The sequence below is a fragment of the Sinohyriopsis cumingii genome, chromosome 9, assembly GCF_028554795.1.
Source record: "Sinohyriopsis cumingii isolate HCF-2022 chromosome 9, ASM2855479v2, whole genome shotgun sequence".
NCBI classification, from domain to species: Eukaryota; Metazoa; Mollusca; class Bivalvia; order Unionida; family Unionidae; genus Sinohyriopsis; species Sinohyriopsis cumingii.
Genome location: NC_142969.1, coordinates 108,754,512 through 108,771,256, shown reverse-complemented (window position 1 = coordinate 108,771,256; position 16,745 = coordinate 108,754,512). Strand labels below are relative to the sequence as shown.

The window sequence follows — 16,745 nt, the reverse complement described above, 5'->3', positions numbered from 1 at the left end:
TGAAATCTATCGATTCAGGTGGAGAATACTGCAGCCATACTGGATGTCATAACATCACAATTGTCATTTGAAATGACCTAGAAATCATATAATGTCTTAGAGTCAAAACCACATTTAGTTTTTAATAGTAGTGACGACAAGATTGTCAAAATGACTGCTGTGGTGGCCATATTGGATCAACCTGGGCACCATTTTTATACTGGACCTCTGATCTCTAGCTGTAAATAAAATATTAAAGAAATTCTTCTTTTCCAATTTCTGCTAAAGGCACCAAGTTACAGGGTTCCTACACAAATTTCATTTCTTTTCTCTCCCCCCATTACCTTTCCACAACATATTTCTAATTTTCCACAAATCTTTTATCTTCACAAGAAAAAGGCTGGAAATAATAATATTGATGAATATGACAGGAAAGATAACCATACAATCAGCATTTTTGTCATGATGGTCATATTCAGAAAACTATTCTATCCCCCACTTCAACGCCACATGCTGACAAATAAAGGGAGATTAATGTGAACTTCAATCCAGATTTAGTCCAGTCCAAAAACTGGAACAATAACATAGAAATTATCAATTTGAAATGCCGGCCTGTGGTGATCTTCCACGACTATTCAATTTTTGGCCATTTTCCGTCAAGTTTTCATTAATGAAATCACTTTGCATGCATTTTCGTAACAAACATTTTTGTCCTAGATTTAGTGCGACTATAGGGACCTGATGCTAGCAGGATTTTAAAAGTTGAGGCCTCCACAGCTCAATAAAATTACAGAGGCATATCATCTCTTACAATGCTGATCCCCTCCCACAACAGAAATCAATCAGGGCTAAAAGAACAGAAAGAACTATTGTTGGCCATAAAATATATTTCAGTTGCATGTTTTAAATAAATTACACATGAACAAAAGACACATTGATACATGTTCAAACAGTATTAATCTACACTTTATCTCAATACTGTATCGCCATTAAGTTTTTATGAACGTATTAACTTCAACAAACTTGTGAGAAAAAAATTGGCAAATACAACGATCGCTTATATTAAAGGTACATCAGTCTACAAAGTTTTCAAGAATTGTATCTTCTCTGCTGAATCCCCTAAAACTGTACACACTTTAGCATTGAGATATTCAAAACCCACAAATTATGGCAACATCAAAGTTGTTTGGGATATCCATTGTTTAACAGTTTATCATCAAGGCAGATTCCAAAAAGCTGCTTAAATAGAAAATTTTTGGAACAAATATTCCACTAATACATGAATAATTTCAATGGAATATAGCTATATGTAAGTAAAGATAAATCAATATCCTAAATTATTTCCTCAAATCTGACCTAATTTCACTAATATTTTATACACTTCTTTAATATCCTTTAGATAATCATAATAAATGATATTTAAAGATCAGAAAACATAATTCTTTACGTCTTCGGTTCATCAGCTAACTCCACTTGTACATTACACCTTTGACCTTTCAGCTTACTCCAAATCTTTCAGCCAATTCCACTAATACATTACCCCATTGATCTTTCAGCTTATTCCACCAATACATTTCACCTTCAATCTTTCAGCTTATTCCACTAATACTTTACACCTTTGATCTTTCAGCTTATTCCATTCATACATTACACCTTTGATCTTTCAGCTATTCCATTAACAGAATACACCTTCAAACTTTCAGCTTCTTCCACTAATACATTACACCGTCAAATTTTCAGCTTCTTCCGCTAAAACAATACACCTTCAATCTTTCAGCTTATTCCACTCATTCAATACACCTTCAATCTTTCAGCTTATTCCACTCATACATTACACATTGAATCTTTCAGTTTATTTCACTAATATATTACACATTCAATCTTTCAGCTCATTCCACTCATACATTACACATTCGATCTTTCAGCTTATTCCACTCATTCAATACACCTTCAATCTTTCAGCTTATTCCACTAATACATTACACATTTGATCTTTCAGCTTATTTCACTATTACACATTCGATCTTTCAGCTTATTCCACTAATACATTACACATTCGATCTTTCAGCTCATTCCACTCATACATTACACATTTGATCTTTCAGCTCATTCCACTCATACAATACACATTCGATCTTTCAGCTTATTCCACTAATACATTACACATTCGATCTTTCAGCTTACTCCTGTAGTACAGTATTCTGTCCAGTAATTGTTATTAGAATATACCTATAACTGACAATAATCGGATAGTGCTGATCACTGATAAATGAGGGAAAAACTGAATGCCTTTTCTTGTATAAAAAAAAATGTCAATAATAATAATAATAATAATGCAAATAATAATAATGCATTTTTCATAAAAGAATATAGAAACATTTGCTCCAAGACCAAACCCAATTTAGTTCTATTTCTTCATCTGTTCTCTTTTTAAAATATTACCGGTATGAATATGAACCATTGCATATAATTATCTTCCATAAACAAATAACACACTAGTGGTTCCAGCATTTCGACAAATGGCGAGTCAAATATGTACACATTTACACATATCACTAGGCATTAAATTCTTCTCGACATACTACTCACATAGCACAATTTGACTGGTACGATACATTATCCCATACAATTAAATTACTGGTTAGTATTTACACAAAATAAATAGCAAAATGGATACTTTTCTTTTTTAATACAACATTAATTCTTCACAACATAATTCCTGTATGATAAAATAATGAGATTTTAAGACACAAAAATAAAATCTAAAACTTCTCTAAAACATCTATAATTCAAAGAGAAGCCAGAGATTAGTTTTGCTTGTTTACCCATTTATTTGCCGAAAGCATCAAGATGCATGCATGGAAATTATGAATCGGTATTTTATGGAGATAACAAAAGACCCATGAAGGGACTTCTGCTCTACTTACAAAAAGAATTTCCTGAAATTTAAGATACAAATGTTTCTTCTTTTTGACTGCAGTGTTGAAACCATCCAATATTTTTGAGGACAAGGTTTTCATATTGGCAGGTCTGATGTGTTACTGGATGAATGATCAACATCATTTTCATCTTGGACCAATCAGATATCATTAGAAAACTTGGACCAACCAGATATCATTGGAAAACTTTTGGTAAAACTTCCACATCAATACTATGATCAAACTTGAATTAGATACAAGAACATTTTCAAGATGATTTTCAAGGCAGCCATATTGGATGTAAGATTGTTACTATTTTCATATACAACTAATAGATATTATAATCAGTCATTTGGTGAGAACCCCATCATGATATTGCATCTGTTCTGGAGTAGTAATAACAAATATTTTTGGGGCCCCCGAGTGGCTGAGTGGTCTAAAGCACTCATCATTATGGATCACTGCCATCTCACCTCTGTCTGCGTGGGTTCGAGTCTCAGATTTGTCTAATGTGGTTATCTGAGAAAGCTTGCCAGTAGCTTCTCGTGGGCTGGTTGTTCTTTCCAGAGTTTTCCCGGGTTCATCCTCTTCCATTTATACTGGCCGCCATGTATAGCCTATCTTGTGGTAAAAAATGGCGTTAAACCCTACAACAACAATTTTCAATATGACTGTCATGGCAGCCATCATTTTCACTAGCCAAGGTGCCAATGAGTTAACCCTATCTATGCACTGGCTGATCCATCAGATATATCTATGCTTTGTCTTAGCGACATCCATTGGACACCATGAGTTGTCTCCCTTAGTATGTAATGCCAACTAACCAAAAGCATGCCCTGGTAGTGCACTGTACATGGGTCAAAAATGGTGGAAGCAATTAACTTCAAAAAGGATATTTTAAAGTTTAACATCAAACATATAACAACATACCAGACCAATGCCATTACAGAAGTATATGAGGTAAAGGATGTATTTGTAAAAACACAGACAAACAGTAGAAAATTGCTTATTTATGAGTCCATTCCAGTTGTGTGCTCCCCTCGACTCAATCCTGTAGGAACAGTGTTCAAATCTGAACATGATTGACAGGGTTAGCACATCAGATATCTGGCTAGCAAAGCTGGGCAGCCATATTTTGTCGTCAGGTCAGTCATTTCTACTTAAGACTAACTGGATACCATAAGAAGTCTTCTGATTCTGGTAAACACCCCATGTTGATATCACTTTCTATTTATCAGAAGTGGCAATAACAAACCGGTATTAGTTGATGGATGGATAAAACATAATGGACAACAGGCCATCCCATAGCCTCTTCTGGTCAAAGACCAGTACAGCTAAAAATTACACATCACTCAAGTGCAAGTTTTTGGCCAACACCAGTCTGTCAATAAAATAATGCATGATAGTGATAATGGAGTTATAAAAAGAACTGAGTAAGAACTGTTTTATTACACAGGGAGCTAAACTCGCAATTGTCTTTTTTCAATCTTTAAAATGCATCTGCAAAATCGCATTCATTATTTTCCCTTTCAAGAAGAAATGTATGTGCATGTGACAACAAATTGCAGCTGAATATAATATTTATACAAAACTAAAAGAATCAACTACATAAATACTAAAACACAAACATTTGTAGAAACCTTGATGCAAACATAGTTGCATACTTTGGCATTTATAAAATAAAACAGTGCAATAATATCACACAAGTATGTGCATCATTTGTAATGATAGCTGAAAAGTGCAATCAGTACAACATTATCATGAGTGCTCAATGGATGAGTACAACACTTGCATGCTGTAGTGCTAGCTGAAAAGTGCAATCAGTGTGACCTGACAGTACAACATTATCATGAGTGCTCAATGGATGAGTACAACACTTGCATGCTGTAGTGCTAGCTCAAAAGTGCAATCAGTGTGACCTGACACTGCAACATTATCATGACTGCTCAATAGATGAGTACAACACCTGCATGCTGTTGTGCTAGCTCAAAAGTGCAATCAGTGTGACCTGACACTGCAACATTATCATGAGTGCTCAATGGATGAGTACAACACTTGCATGCTGTAGTGCTAGCTCAAAAGTGCAATCAGTGTGACCTGACAGTACAACATTATCATGACTGCTCAATAGATGAGTACAACAACTGCATGCTGTAGTGCTAGCTCAAAAGTGCAATCAGTGTGACCTGACACTACAATGTCTACACAGGAGTGCTTGAACAATTGATGAGCACAATGCTTACAAGCTGTAGTGCTAGCTCAAGACGATGCTATCTGTACCAGCAAGACGAATTTTGTTAATTTTTTAAAATAATGCATTTAAGAATGGAAATAAAGACTTAAAAAAGTCATATATCTCCATAGTCACCATCTATATATAATTACGACAGTTTGCAACACTGATTATCAACTGAAATAAATATCTCCTATGTATCCATTAATTCCTAAACATGATGGTCGAGCAGAAGATGATAAACATACTGGGAAAATGACCTGTGTTGTGTGCATTCATATTCAATACTAATCCTACTAATAATAATACTAATAATGATCCTCAAACAGAATTCACCTCAAATAACAGCACCAAACATGTAACGACATTTCTTTGTATAGGCACAGAAATGTACAATAGATCTATAGAGCCAACTCTGGACAATCTGATAGACAGTCTTTTTTATCTTTCTGCTTTAAAATATGGCTCCTGCCATGTAAAATATTCTTCTACGAGTCCCTTTTGTTCCCAAGACTTGAATAAAATATTTTATATTTATTTGCACAAGGATCGATTGCCATAATTGTCGACGAGATTAATGGATTAAAAACATCTTCCCAAAAGAGGACAAATCAGAAGCCTAGGTCCATGACAAAGTAACACTAAAGCCCATGACAAATTAGCACTAAGGTCCATGAAAACTTATCCCTAGTCCATGACAAATTAGACTAATCTAAGGTCCATGACTAATTAACACTAAAGTCCAAGACAAATTAGGACTAAAGTCCATGACAAATTAGCCCTAGTCTAAAGTCCAAGAACAAAGTAGAACTAAAGTCCATGAACAAAGAAAAACTAGTTCATGAAAATATTAACATGGTGAGAATGATTCAAGTGATGTATAGTTTAACAGCAAACATGTGAACAGTGATTGGCAGAGAAACATTAACTTAAAATGAATTCATGTTTTGCTGGAAAATAATGGTGATAAAGCAGATGATAACTTAAGTTTGTGACAGTGGTATGTACACACCAAGGATCATGGTCACTTTATAAACTGAAAATCCCCTACATACATATTCCACTCCACAAGCAGTGGTATGTACACACCAAGGATCAAAGTCACTTTATAAACTGAAAACCCCATAAATACATATTCCATATTCCACAAGCAGTTCAGAGTCTATGCTGTTCACTTGAAAGTATTGGTGATCGAACTTGAAATTCTGAGATCTTGTCATGAAATATGCACTGCCATAGCAAGTCTCAGTCAACAGTTCTTGCACAACTATGCAAGATCTCTGGCATACAAGGATGTGGCAAAACATTTCAATGATCACTGAACCTTTTAATGAAAGCTGTAATAGTAAAACAACACAAACATAACTTGCCATCTTAAAATTTATCACCACATATTTTCTGCCAAATATTTTATTGCAAACCTAAAAGATATAAAATATCACTCTGCAAATAGATACTGACTTTGTGTGTGTTTGTGTGTGTGTTTGAATCCCCCAATGAAACTGTACATGTTTAAGTGAAACATGACGTCATCTTAATTATGACAATTACATATTGCACTACCTCATTTCATCAGCCAATCAAATTGCACTACCTCATTTCATCAGCCAATCAAACTGCACTACCTAATTTCATCAGCCAATCATACTGCATTTCCATAATTTGGGAAAGCCTTGTTCCCGTTGCAAAGAAAACTTGTTTTATTAACAGACTCTCATTTGGCCAAGATATAGAGACATGTCATGTCTGGTTGTATGAGACTACCAGATCTGGGTTTTTTCCTCATTTTCTATTGCTAGTTTGGCAAGCATAATGCATGAGAAAACACTGTAAATGATCCCCCATCATGAAATATTCTTGTACATTATTCATCCAGTATGTGCAAATATTGAGATCTCTCTATGAAATATGTCTCATACTTTAGAAATCTCCATCTGATACATATATCATACTTTCGAGATCTCTGTGAAATATGTGTCTCATACTTTGGAGATCTCCATCTGATACATATATCATACTTTGGAGATCTCCATCTGATACATATCATACTTTAGAAATCTCCATCTGATACATATATCATACTTCGGAGATCTCTGTGAAATATGTGTCCCATACTTTAGAAATCTCCATCTGATATATATATCATACTTTCAAGATCTCTGTGAAATATGTGTCTCATATCCATCTGATACATATATCATAATTTGGAGATCTCCATCTGATATATATATCATACTTTAGAAATCTCCATCTGATACATTTATCATACTTTGGAGATCTCCATCTGATACATATATTATACTTTGGAGATCTCTGTGAAATATGTGTCTCATACTTGTCTCCTTTAAATTTGTGTACCATACTTTGGAGATCTCTGTGAAATGTGTGTCTCATACTTGTCTATTAAATTTGTGTACCATACTTTGGAGATCTCTGTAAAATATGTGTCTCATACTTGTCTCCTTTAAATTTGTGTACCATACTTTGGAGACCTCTGTGAAATGTGTGTCTCATACTTGTCTATTAAATTTGTGTACCATACTTTGGAGATCTCTGTAAAATATGTGTCTCATACTTGTCTCATTTAAATTTGTGTGCCATACTTTGGAGATCTCCATCAGACACATATATCATACTTTGGACGTCTCTATATCTGTCAAATATGTGTATCACACTTTAGAGATCTCTACCAAATAAGTGCACCACACTTTGGAAATCTCTATCAAATGGATGCATCCTACATTAAAACAAAAGTGCCTGTTTCTTGTGCATAATGAATAATTCTGCAGGAGTTAAACAAACAACATTATAAAATGTCTCAGGTATTCCACACAAACCCACTAGCAAACAGCCCAGACCGAGATCTACCAGTGCATAATACTGTGTCCTATCACGGTTGATGCTTTCTGCTTGATATTAAAGGCATACTGAAAACCAAATTCTTGACTGGTTGTCTTACTGTGCAATGAAAGGATTATTTATTATAGTGACGATATAACACATTAGAAAACCATAAATTAATAAGAATAATACATATATATCATTATAAGCATCCAGCACAATAAAACTAGAAGTCACTTCAAACATGTATACATATAGGACGATGCCTGGTAAATTTACAGATATATACATATAATTCATTAAATTATCTGAAAATTATTTTTTCTTGAATTTAAAATAAAATTTTGATGACTAACAGGGTGTTTCTGCATTAAGTAATGCAACATGACAAAATAACTTGTTATGTGAAATAATTATGCTCTTACATCTGCACAACATCAGCAGTGTAACAGAACTGTCATGGTTGGGTACATGTTATACAGAGCTGTCATGGTTGGGTACATGTTATACATGGCTAATGTAGTAATTCCTCACAAAATATAACTGCAGTTTATCTCACGTACAATTTCACCAGAACTTCTGAAATGTGTGCAGAGGAAAGATATGCCCTTCGTAACAAGACTTTGTAAGAACTTGTTACACCATAAAAACTCAACAACATGCATGTCTATACAATATAATACAAGTGTGAACCAAATTTCTGCACAATCCATCACGTTACTACAAAAATGTTGCACACACGTATGACCAGAAACATGACAAGTTTTAATATACATTAATAAAATAAAATCAATATCAACTTGCCTCAATAGTCTGATGTACATTTTTTAAAAAGTTAAAATTATATATGTCATGAAATTTTTTTCCCATGATTTTCAAGATAACATGGTTTCCACTGAATTTGGCAACAAACTTTCCACAGAATATAGCAAGATAACAGTTTCCACAGAATACATCTCAGTGACACGGTTTCCATGGATTATTGTTCCCTGCCTACAAACTGGGATGTCACATATCTGTAACTGCAAACATTTTAAGACAAATTTGCATATAATCTTACGTTTATTGAAAAGGACGCCTTTGCCATCGGAGAGTGTCATTAACTATACATTGCCTTTTCTAATGTGGCAGATTCAAAGATCCTCTTTTTGTGAAGTGTATCTATAATATGCTATCCTTGTACTTGTCAAAAGGGTAATCCTTTGGTCAATGAATACTCTTCCTCTGCATAAAACATACAATGGAATGCATCAATATGGTCTCTTTGTGATTACCATTATCAAAGCAAACTGAAAACATTTTATCTTTCATCAAACGTAAAGCTATATAATAATTTCCAAGAATATCTTGGCATGTTTTGGTCAATAGGACTGGGTGGATTTTCCAAGGTCGTTTTGTGTAGGATGATAATGATAAAAATAAAACGGTGCTATGGGCATGACATTCAAATTGATATATAATGATGCCTGTGGCAACAAGGTTAAATGATGCCTTTGGCAAGGTTGATGTCTTTGGTAAATTTTCACCATGCCATGGGCATGAAATTCCAGGTTGCTATGGACGGATTGGCTTAAAGTCTCAGCTGCCATTACGACTGTTGTTGGTGGCCATACTATTAAAGTGGCCGTCATAATGGTGGGTCATGGTCATCAACTGCCGCACCTCACTGTCCTCCTGGAAATATGGAAAAAACTTTGTAACAATGGTGATACAGTAAATGAATTAAGGTACATTTGTAAAGGAGGACATTACTGATGATGCACAACACTAACAAAGGATCTAAGGGGAGGTAACAAAGTATCTAAGGGGCGGTTTCATCACAATAAAGCTACATACAAAGTGAGGGTCTAATACAAAGGGGTCGCGACTCCACTAAACTGCATTTAAAATGTTGGTCTAACAGACTGGGGCTGCAACTCAAATAAAACTGCAATCAAAATGTGGGTCTAACATACAGAGGCCACAACTCCATTAAAAGACGAAAAATGAATTAACAAAGACTGTATTCCTCTGTATGCAGATGATATTGTACAACTTTCTGATAATGAAACTTGTACACAATTCTTGCAGACAAAAAGCTTTATGGATGTTATGCAAACAAAAGTACTTAAAACGTTGTTGTTGTTGTTGTAGTGGGGTTTAACACCATTTTTCAGCACACGATAGGCTATACATGTCGGAGGAAGAACCCGGGAAAACCCTGGAAAGAACCACTGACCCACAAGAAGCTACTGGCAAGCTTTCTCACATACCCACATTGACTGAATCCGAGACTTGAACCAGCACAAACAAAGGTGAGATGGCAGTGATTTGTAACGGAGAGAGCTTTAGACCACTCGAGGCCCCTACTTACATGTAAAAAAAAACATCATAATTTAGAACATATATAAATTTTAAAAAGAAATAGTCCTTCACTGAATATGAAAACACAAAATTTAGGTGTAGCATCTTCCCAAGAGATGAATCTGAACACACAATTTATGTGTAGTATCATCCCTAGCGATGAATCTGAACACATGATTTAGGGGTGATATTGCCCCTAGAGATGAATCTGAACACACAATTTCAGTGTAGTATAATCCCTAGTGATGTATGTGTGATATTGCGCTTAGAGATGAAACTGAACACACATTTTATGTGTAGTATCATCCCTAGAGATGAATCTGAACACACAGTTCAGGTATGGTATTGTCACTAGTGATGAATCTGAACACACCATGTAGGTCTGATAATGTCCCTAGAGATGAAGCTGAACACACAATATAGGTGTAGTATTGTCACTAGAGATGAATCTGACCACACGATATAGGTGCAGTATTGTCCCTAGTGATGAATCTGAACACAATTTAGATGTGGTATTGTCCCTAGAGGTGAATCTGACTACACGATATAGGTGTAGTATAGTCCCTAGTGATGAATCTGAACACACAATTTAGGTGTAAACAAGTGTCCTAGAGATAAAACTGAAACACAATTTAGATGCAGTATTGTCCCTTGAGATGAAACTGAACACACAATTTAGGTGCAGTATAGTCCCTTGAGATAAAACTGAACACACAATTTAGGTGCAGTATAGTCCCTTGAGATAAAACTGAACACACAATTTAGGTGCAGTATTGTCCCTGGAGATGAAACTGAACACAATTTAGATGCAGTATTGTCCCTGGAGATGAAACTGAACACACAATTTAGGTGCAGCATTGTCCCTGGAGATGAAACTGAACACACAATTTAGGTGTGGTATTGTCCCTGGAGATGAAACTGAACACACAATTTAGGTGTGGTATTGTCACTAGTGATGACTAGGTTATCTAAGGAAAAAGCAGAATACTTAATTTGTACAATGATGATATGCTGAAGATGAGTTATAGTTTTGTTAATGCAATTCAGTTTTTTGTGCTAAACAGTTGATGTTAGTTTTTGGTGTTAAAAACTGTCACTGTTACTCAGCTTTATGTTTAAAACTGTCATGTTACTCAGTTTTATTTATTGTTAAACTGTCAGTGTTCCTTAGCTTTATGTTTAAAACTGTCAATGTTATGTTTAAAATTTTATGTTTAAAACTGTCAATGTTATTTAGCTTAATGTTTAAAACTTTCAATGTTACTCAGTCTTTTTATGTTTAAAACTGTCAATGCTCCTCAGCTTTATGTATAAAATTGTCAATGTTCCTCAGCTTTGTCTAAAACTGTCAATGTTATTCAGCTTTATGTTTAAAACTGTCGATGTTCCTCAGCTTTGTTTAAAACTGTCAATGTTCCTCAGCTTTATGTTTAAAACTGTCAATGTTACTCAGTTTTTTTTTGTGTTAACTGTCAATGTTTCTCAGCTTTATGTTTAAAAGTGTCAATGTTCTTCAGCTTTATGTCTAAAACTCAATGTTATTCAGTTTCATTTTACATGTTAAACTGTCAATGTTCCTCACCTTTATGTTTAAAACTGTCAATTTACTCAGCTTTATGTATTAATTTGTCAATTTTCCTCAGCTTTATGTTTAAAACTGTCAATTTTACTCAGTTTTACATATTAACCTGTCAATGTTCGTCAGCTTTATGTTTAAAACTGTCAATGTTATTCAGTTTTATGTATTAAATTGTAACATTAATGTGCAAATATCCAAGACCAACATCTTAGTTGTTTTAATCAATTCTTTCTCTAAAATGAACAAACCACTTGACGGGACTGACACTTTGATGGGCAAGAATAATTTCCAAGAATTTAAGATAAAACTATTTCTTCCTTTTAACTGCTGTGTGCTGAAACTATATTCTTCAGCAATGACGATTTTCAAACTAGTTGCTGTGTTGGACATAATGAATGCCATCTTGACACCATTTTCATTTAGGACAAAGTAGATTTTGTGTCATAAAATCATCCAATCGGGGAATGGGCGGGGGACAAGACTTTCAGGTTGATGTAGCCATCCATTTGGGATGAGTAGAGATATTTTCAAACACTTTTAAAGGTGGCCATACTGAGGGTTAATTGCTGTCATTAATTAGATACCATAGTAAGACACCATTAAAAACTTGTCTGATGAAATTTCCATCTCAAAACGACTTTCCATTTAAGAGTAGTAGTGAAAACAAGAATTTCAAAATGGCTATATATTGGATGTCAGGTCAATCCCATTTTAATTCAGAATCAACAAAACATTAAGAGCAGTCCTTTAGTGGAAAGCCATGATGATATGACCATTCATTAAGAAGAAGTATCGTTAACAAGATTTTCCAGACAGCCAGTTATATTAGACCTCCTACGATTTTCAGTTAGGTCTGGTGAAAGAACCAATGTCTGCCAACCTTTCAAACATACCCACACTGATCATGCCGCAACTTTAATTCACTGCACCGAGTGGTGATGTGTGAATAATCTGTAAAGGCAAGTGCCTTTGACCATTCAGGATCCCTCTTTTGTTCAAAACCAAAAGAAGGTGGGATAACTTTAAAACAGGGATAATAACTCACTAAAAGATAATGCTGAACACTGCAACTAAATGTTGTACAAGTAACAAAGCAACAGTCAAGATCAAGGGCCCTAACTGCTAAAAGACCTTTTCATACTGAATGTGTACCCAATCAACCCAGACAATCTTGGTCATATCAACTAAAAGATTTTTGCATGCCAGTAGTATTTAAGGGAGTTGTTACATGGAAACAAAGTGTCATAATCATGCAGAAAGATGATAAATGAATTCAGGCAAGGTTCCAACATCAAGCTCTGGACAAAATCTGGATAAAATGCAGAAGGGTCTTTACATGAGTAAATGATAACTGGTAGGTCTAACAATCAGGACTATAACTCTACAAAACGACTTCAAATTCTGACAATATCAAGCCACTTGAAAAATTAAGTTCAAATCAAGATAAAAAATCTATATCAAAATTGATATCAAATGTGGTTGAAATGCAGTAACAATTAAAGGAGTTGCAGTGTGAAAATTTAAGACCATCAGAGATGATAACTCTACTAAATAATGAAACTGCTCCAGTGGCCTAAGAGCATCCACCTTGGATTCAGAAGGTTGTGGGTTCGAACCCCGACCATGTCATACCAGACTCATAAAAATGGTACTAGCAGCTGCCTCGCTTGGCACTCAGCATAAAGAGGTTAGTGTTAGGACTGGTCGGCCTGGTGTCATGATAATGTGAATGGGTGGGACATGATGCTACATGTCTGCAGCATGTTGCCCCAATGCTATACATCACTATAAACTGCCACAATGCAGACATTGTAACAATATCACTGGAAAATTGTTAAAGCTACATTAAAAAACCAAATCGCACGCACAAACACACATTAAACGAGGTGCTGAATGATAAAATTCAAATGGAACCAGGGTCTGAACAACAGTTTCATGCTGCATGCCAAATTCGGTCAATATCTAATAATAATGAAGGCAGCTACTGTGTGGAAAAGAATGTGGGATGGATACAAGAACATACAAGTGGACAACAACAAAAAAACATCTGATCCTGTACACATGTAAAATTTAGAAGTTACAATGGTATAGAATTACAAAAACAGAAATGTTGGCTGAAAAAGACAAAATGATGTTGAGATGGTCCAAATCAAGCAATTTGGGAATCCCCTTTCAGTTGTGGAATCCCCTTTCAGTTGGGAATCCCCTTTCAGTTTGAGAATCCCCTTTCACAGTCTGCTGTCTAAAGGGTCATATGCATAGCCAGCTTGAACAAGTTGGGAAATGGCCTAAAGTCTGGCTTTCTTAAATCAGTGCACTACTGACTGCTAGGCCCGATTTTTTTACCAGTTGCTTGTATTAACGCTTTAAGTTGATGAATGCCAAAGCTGGCTGTTTCAGAGTTATTTTGACAAATAAATATCCTTAAATTTTAATTTTTTTTTACATTCTTATTTATTAACTTTTCTTAAATATTGAGTGCTGTATAGTTTGGAGCACGTGATCCCTGAATTGTTTGTGGAAGAAATCAAAATGAAACTATAATTTTAAATTGTCTATGCTAGGCTTAATATTCTACATATACTTTTAAAATACTGATGAATAGTGGGCTGACAGCCTTGCTGGCTATCTTTGTCCATCCATTATGTACATTGGACTCACACCCAACATCCATTCTGGGTTCAAAATCACTCAGTGGCATTTCCAGTAACACTTTCCCAGCTCCACTAGTATGATATACTTTGAAACTGTAAAAGTCATTGTGTTCATCGCTAAAATCAGCCAGTATTTGCGAAACAAAATAGTCAGCGAAAGATAAACATTGTTGTGAGTCAACCACTTTGGGTTTTCTACATTGCCCATATTTTAAACAAACATTTGTAAAACTGAATGGATAACTGCAAGGTTTAAATTAAGGCAGACTGCTTGTTTGAGGGACCCATATGCCAATCAAATTAAGTGCTGCTTGTTAGAAGGCCCAAAACACCAATCAAATTAAGATTAAGTCTGCTTGTCTGAGGGCCCCATATGCCATCAAATTAAGTTTAATGACAATTAATGCCATGCTGAAGTACTCGGGTATGTAAACAAAAGACATACTATGAGACCTATATTGGTTGTGTAACTTGCATTGTAGCAAGCATTTAAAATTTTTATAGTTAAATAAAAATTATATGCTGCACACAGTACATTTCATATTTGCAACTTTAAGCTACTTTGCCGGAGATCTTGCATATCACTGATCTTCAAGTGCATAAATTCAAACTAATTTTGTGCAATTCATGTGCCCTGGCAGCATCTCCAATGATGACTCTGAACTACCATTTCTAAGCAAACTTGTTGATATTTGAATTCCTGGACAGAGTTACTTACAGATGTGTGGACTGATAAACCTAAAATGCTATTTTCAACCTGAACTGCCATTTCCAAGTAAACCTAAAATGCTATTTTCAACCTGAACTGCCATTTCGAGTAAGGTGGCGCTCACCAGATAATATGTACTTTTGAGAGAGTGACGTATGTAAGGTGAAGTAGTTCGCATTTAAAACATGCACAGTGGAAAGAATGTTTGCATACCTCTATGCTACATTAATGTAATGTGGATGATATTTCTTTTGGATATTGTACTTTTGGAAATTTTACATGATTTAAGCACACTGCTAACTAAAATGACTGCTCCCTTGTGTTAAAAAATCAGTCTGAATTAGTCTAAAGTACACTATACATAGCAGCTATTAAAATAGGGAAAATGAATTTTGCCAGACTAGACAATACCGGCTTCTGAAAGTGCAATGAATGAATTACCAAATATATAAAATGTAAAAAAAGTTATCGGCTCTTTTTTATACAATTGACCTCTGAAGATCAGGAAGTGAAAATGACCAAGTAGAGCTAGCACTTTTTTGAAACGTGCACATTTGAAGTAAGGCCAAGCTGTATACTCTATAACCCATAGTACATCCATCAATCATACACCAAAATAAAGGGAATTAAAGGTTCTTTGCATTATACCTAAGATATACAAGGTCTTTTTCAAATAGCCAGTATAACCAGTGAGGAAAGCCGGGGACATTCTTTTTCTTTAAATTCCTAACCCTATGCAAAATGCGAAACTGTATAGCGCCACCTAAACCTAATATGCTATTTTCAACCTGAACTGCCATTTCCAGTAAACCTAATATGCTATTTTCAACCTGAACTGCCATTTCCAGTAAACCTAAAATGCTATTTTCAACCTGAACTGCCATTTCCAAGTAAACCTAAAATGCTATTTTCAACCTGAACTGCCATTTCAAGTAAATTTAATGCTATTTTCAACCTGAACTGTCTTTTCCAAGTAAACCTAATATGCTATTTTCAACCTGAACTGCCATTTCCAGTAAACCTAATATGCTATTTTCAACCTGAACTGCCATTTCCAAGTAAACCTAAAATGCTATTTTCAACCTGAACTGCCATTTCAAGTAAATTTAATGCTATTTTCAACCTGAACTGCCATTTCCAGTAAACCTAATATGCTATTTTCAACCTGAACTGCCATTTCCAGTAAACCTAATATGCTATTTTCAACCTGAACTGCCATTTCCAAGTAAACCTAAAATACTATTTTCAACCTGAACTGCCATTTCAAGTAAATTTAATGCTATTTTCAACCTGAACTGCCATTTCCAAGTAAACCTAATATGCTATTTTCAACCTGAACTGCCATTTCCAAGTAAACCTAAAATGCTATTTTCAGTCTGAACTGCCATTTCCAAGTAAACTGACTGAGATTTGAGTTCATAAGATTAATATACGTGACTAGAGATGGAGCTTGAACTGCCATTTCCAAGTGAACTACTGATATTCAAGT

At 34.9% G+C, this 16,745-nt stretch overlaps 1 protein-coding gene across 3 annotated transcripts in view; it reads right to left on the bottom strand.

Annotated features, from left to right (window-relative positions):
* Nucleotides 1-848: 848 nt before the first annotated feature.
* LOC149792452 (nuclear transcription factor Y subunit alpha-like) overlaps nucleotides 849-16,745 on the bottom strand; it is a 69,863-nt gene continuing 53,966 nt past the window's right edge. For 2 of the 3 annotated variants that reach the window (XM_089971032.1, XM_089971034.1), the window contains exon 10: nucleotides 849-9,645. In XM_089971032.1, the coding sequence (XP_089827158.1) occupies nucleotides 9,550-9,645 (96 nt within the window). In that variant the 3' untranslated portion in view covers nucleotides 849-9,549. The remainder of the gene's footprint in view (nucleotides 9,646-16,745) is intronic. The other variant, XR_016423570.1, reaches the window with a different exon arrangement.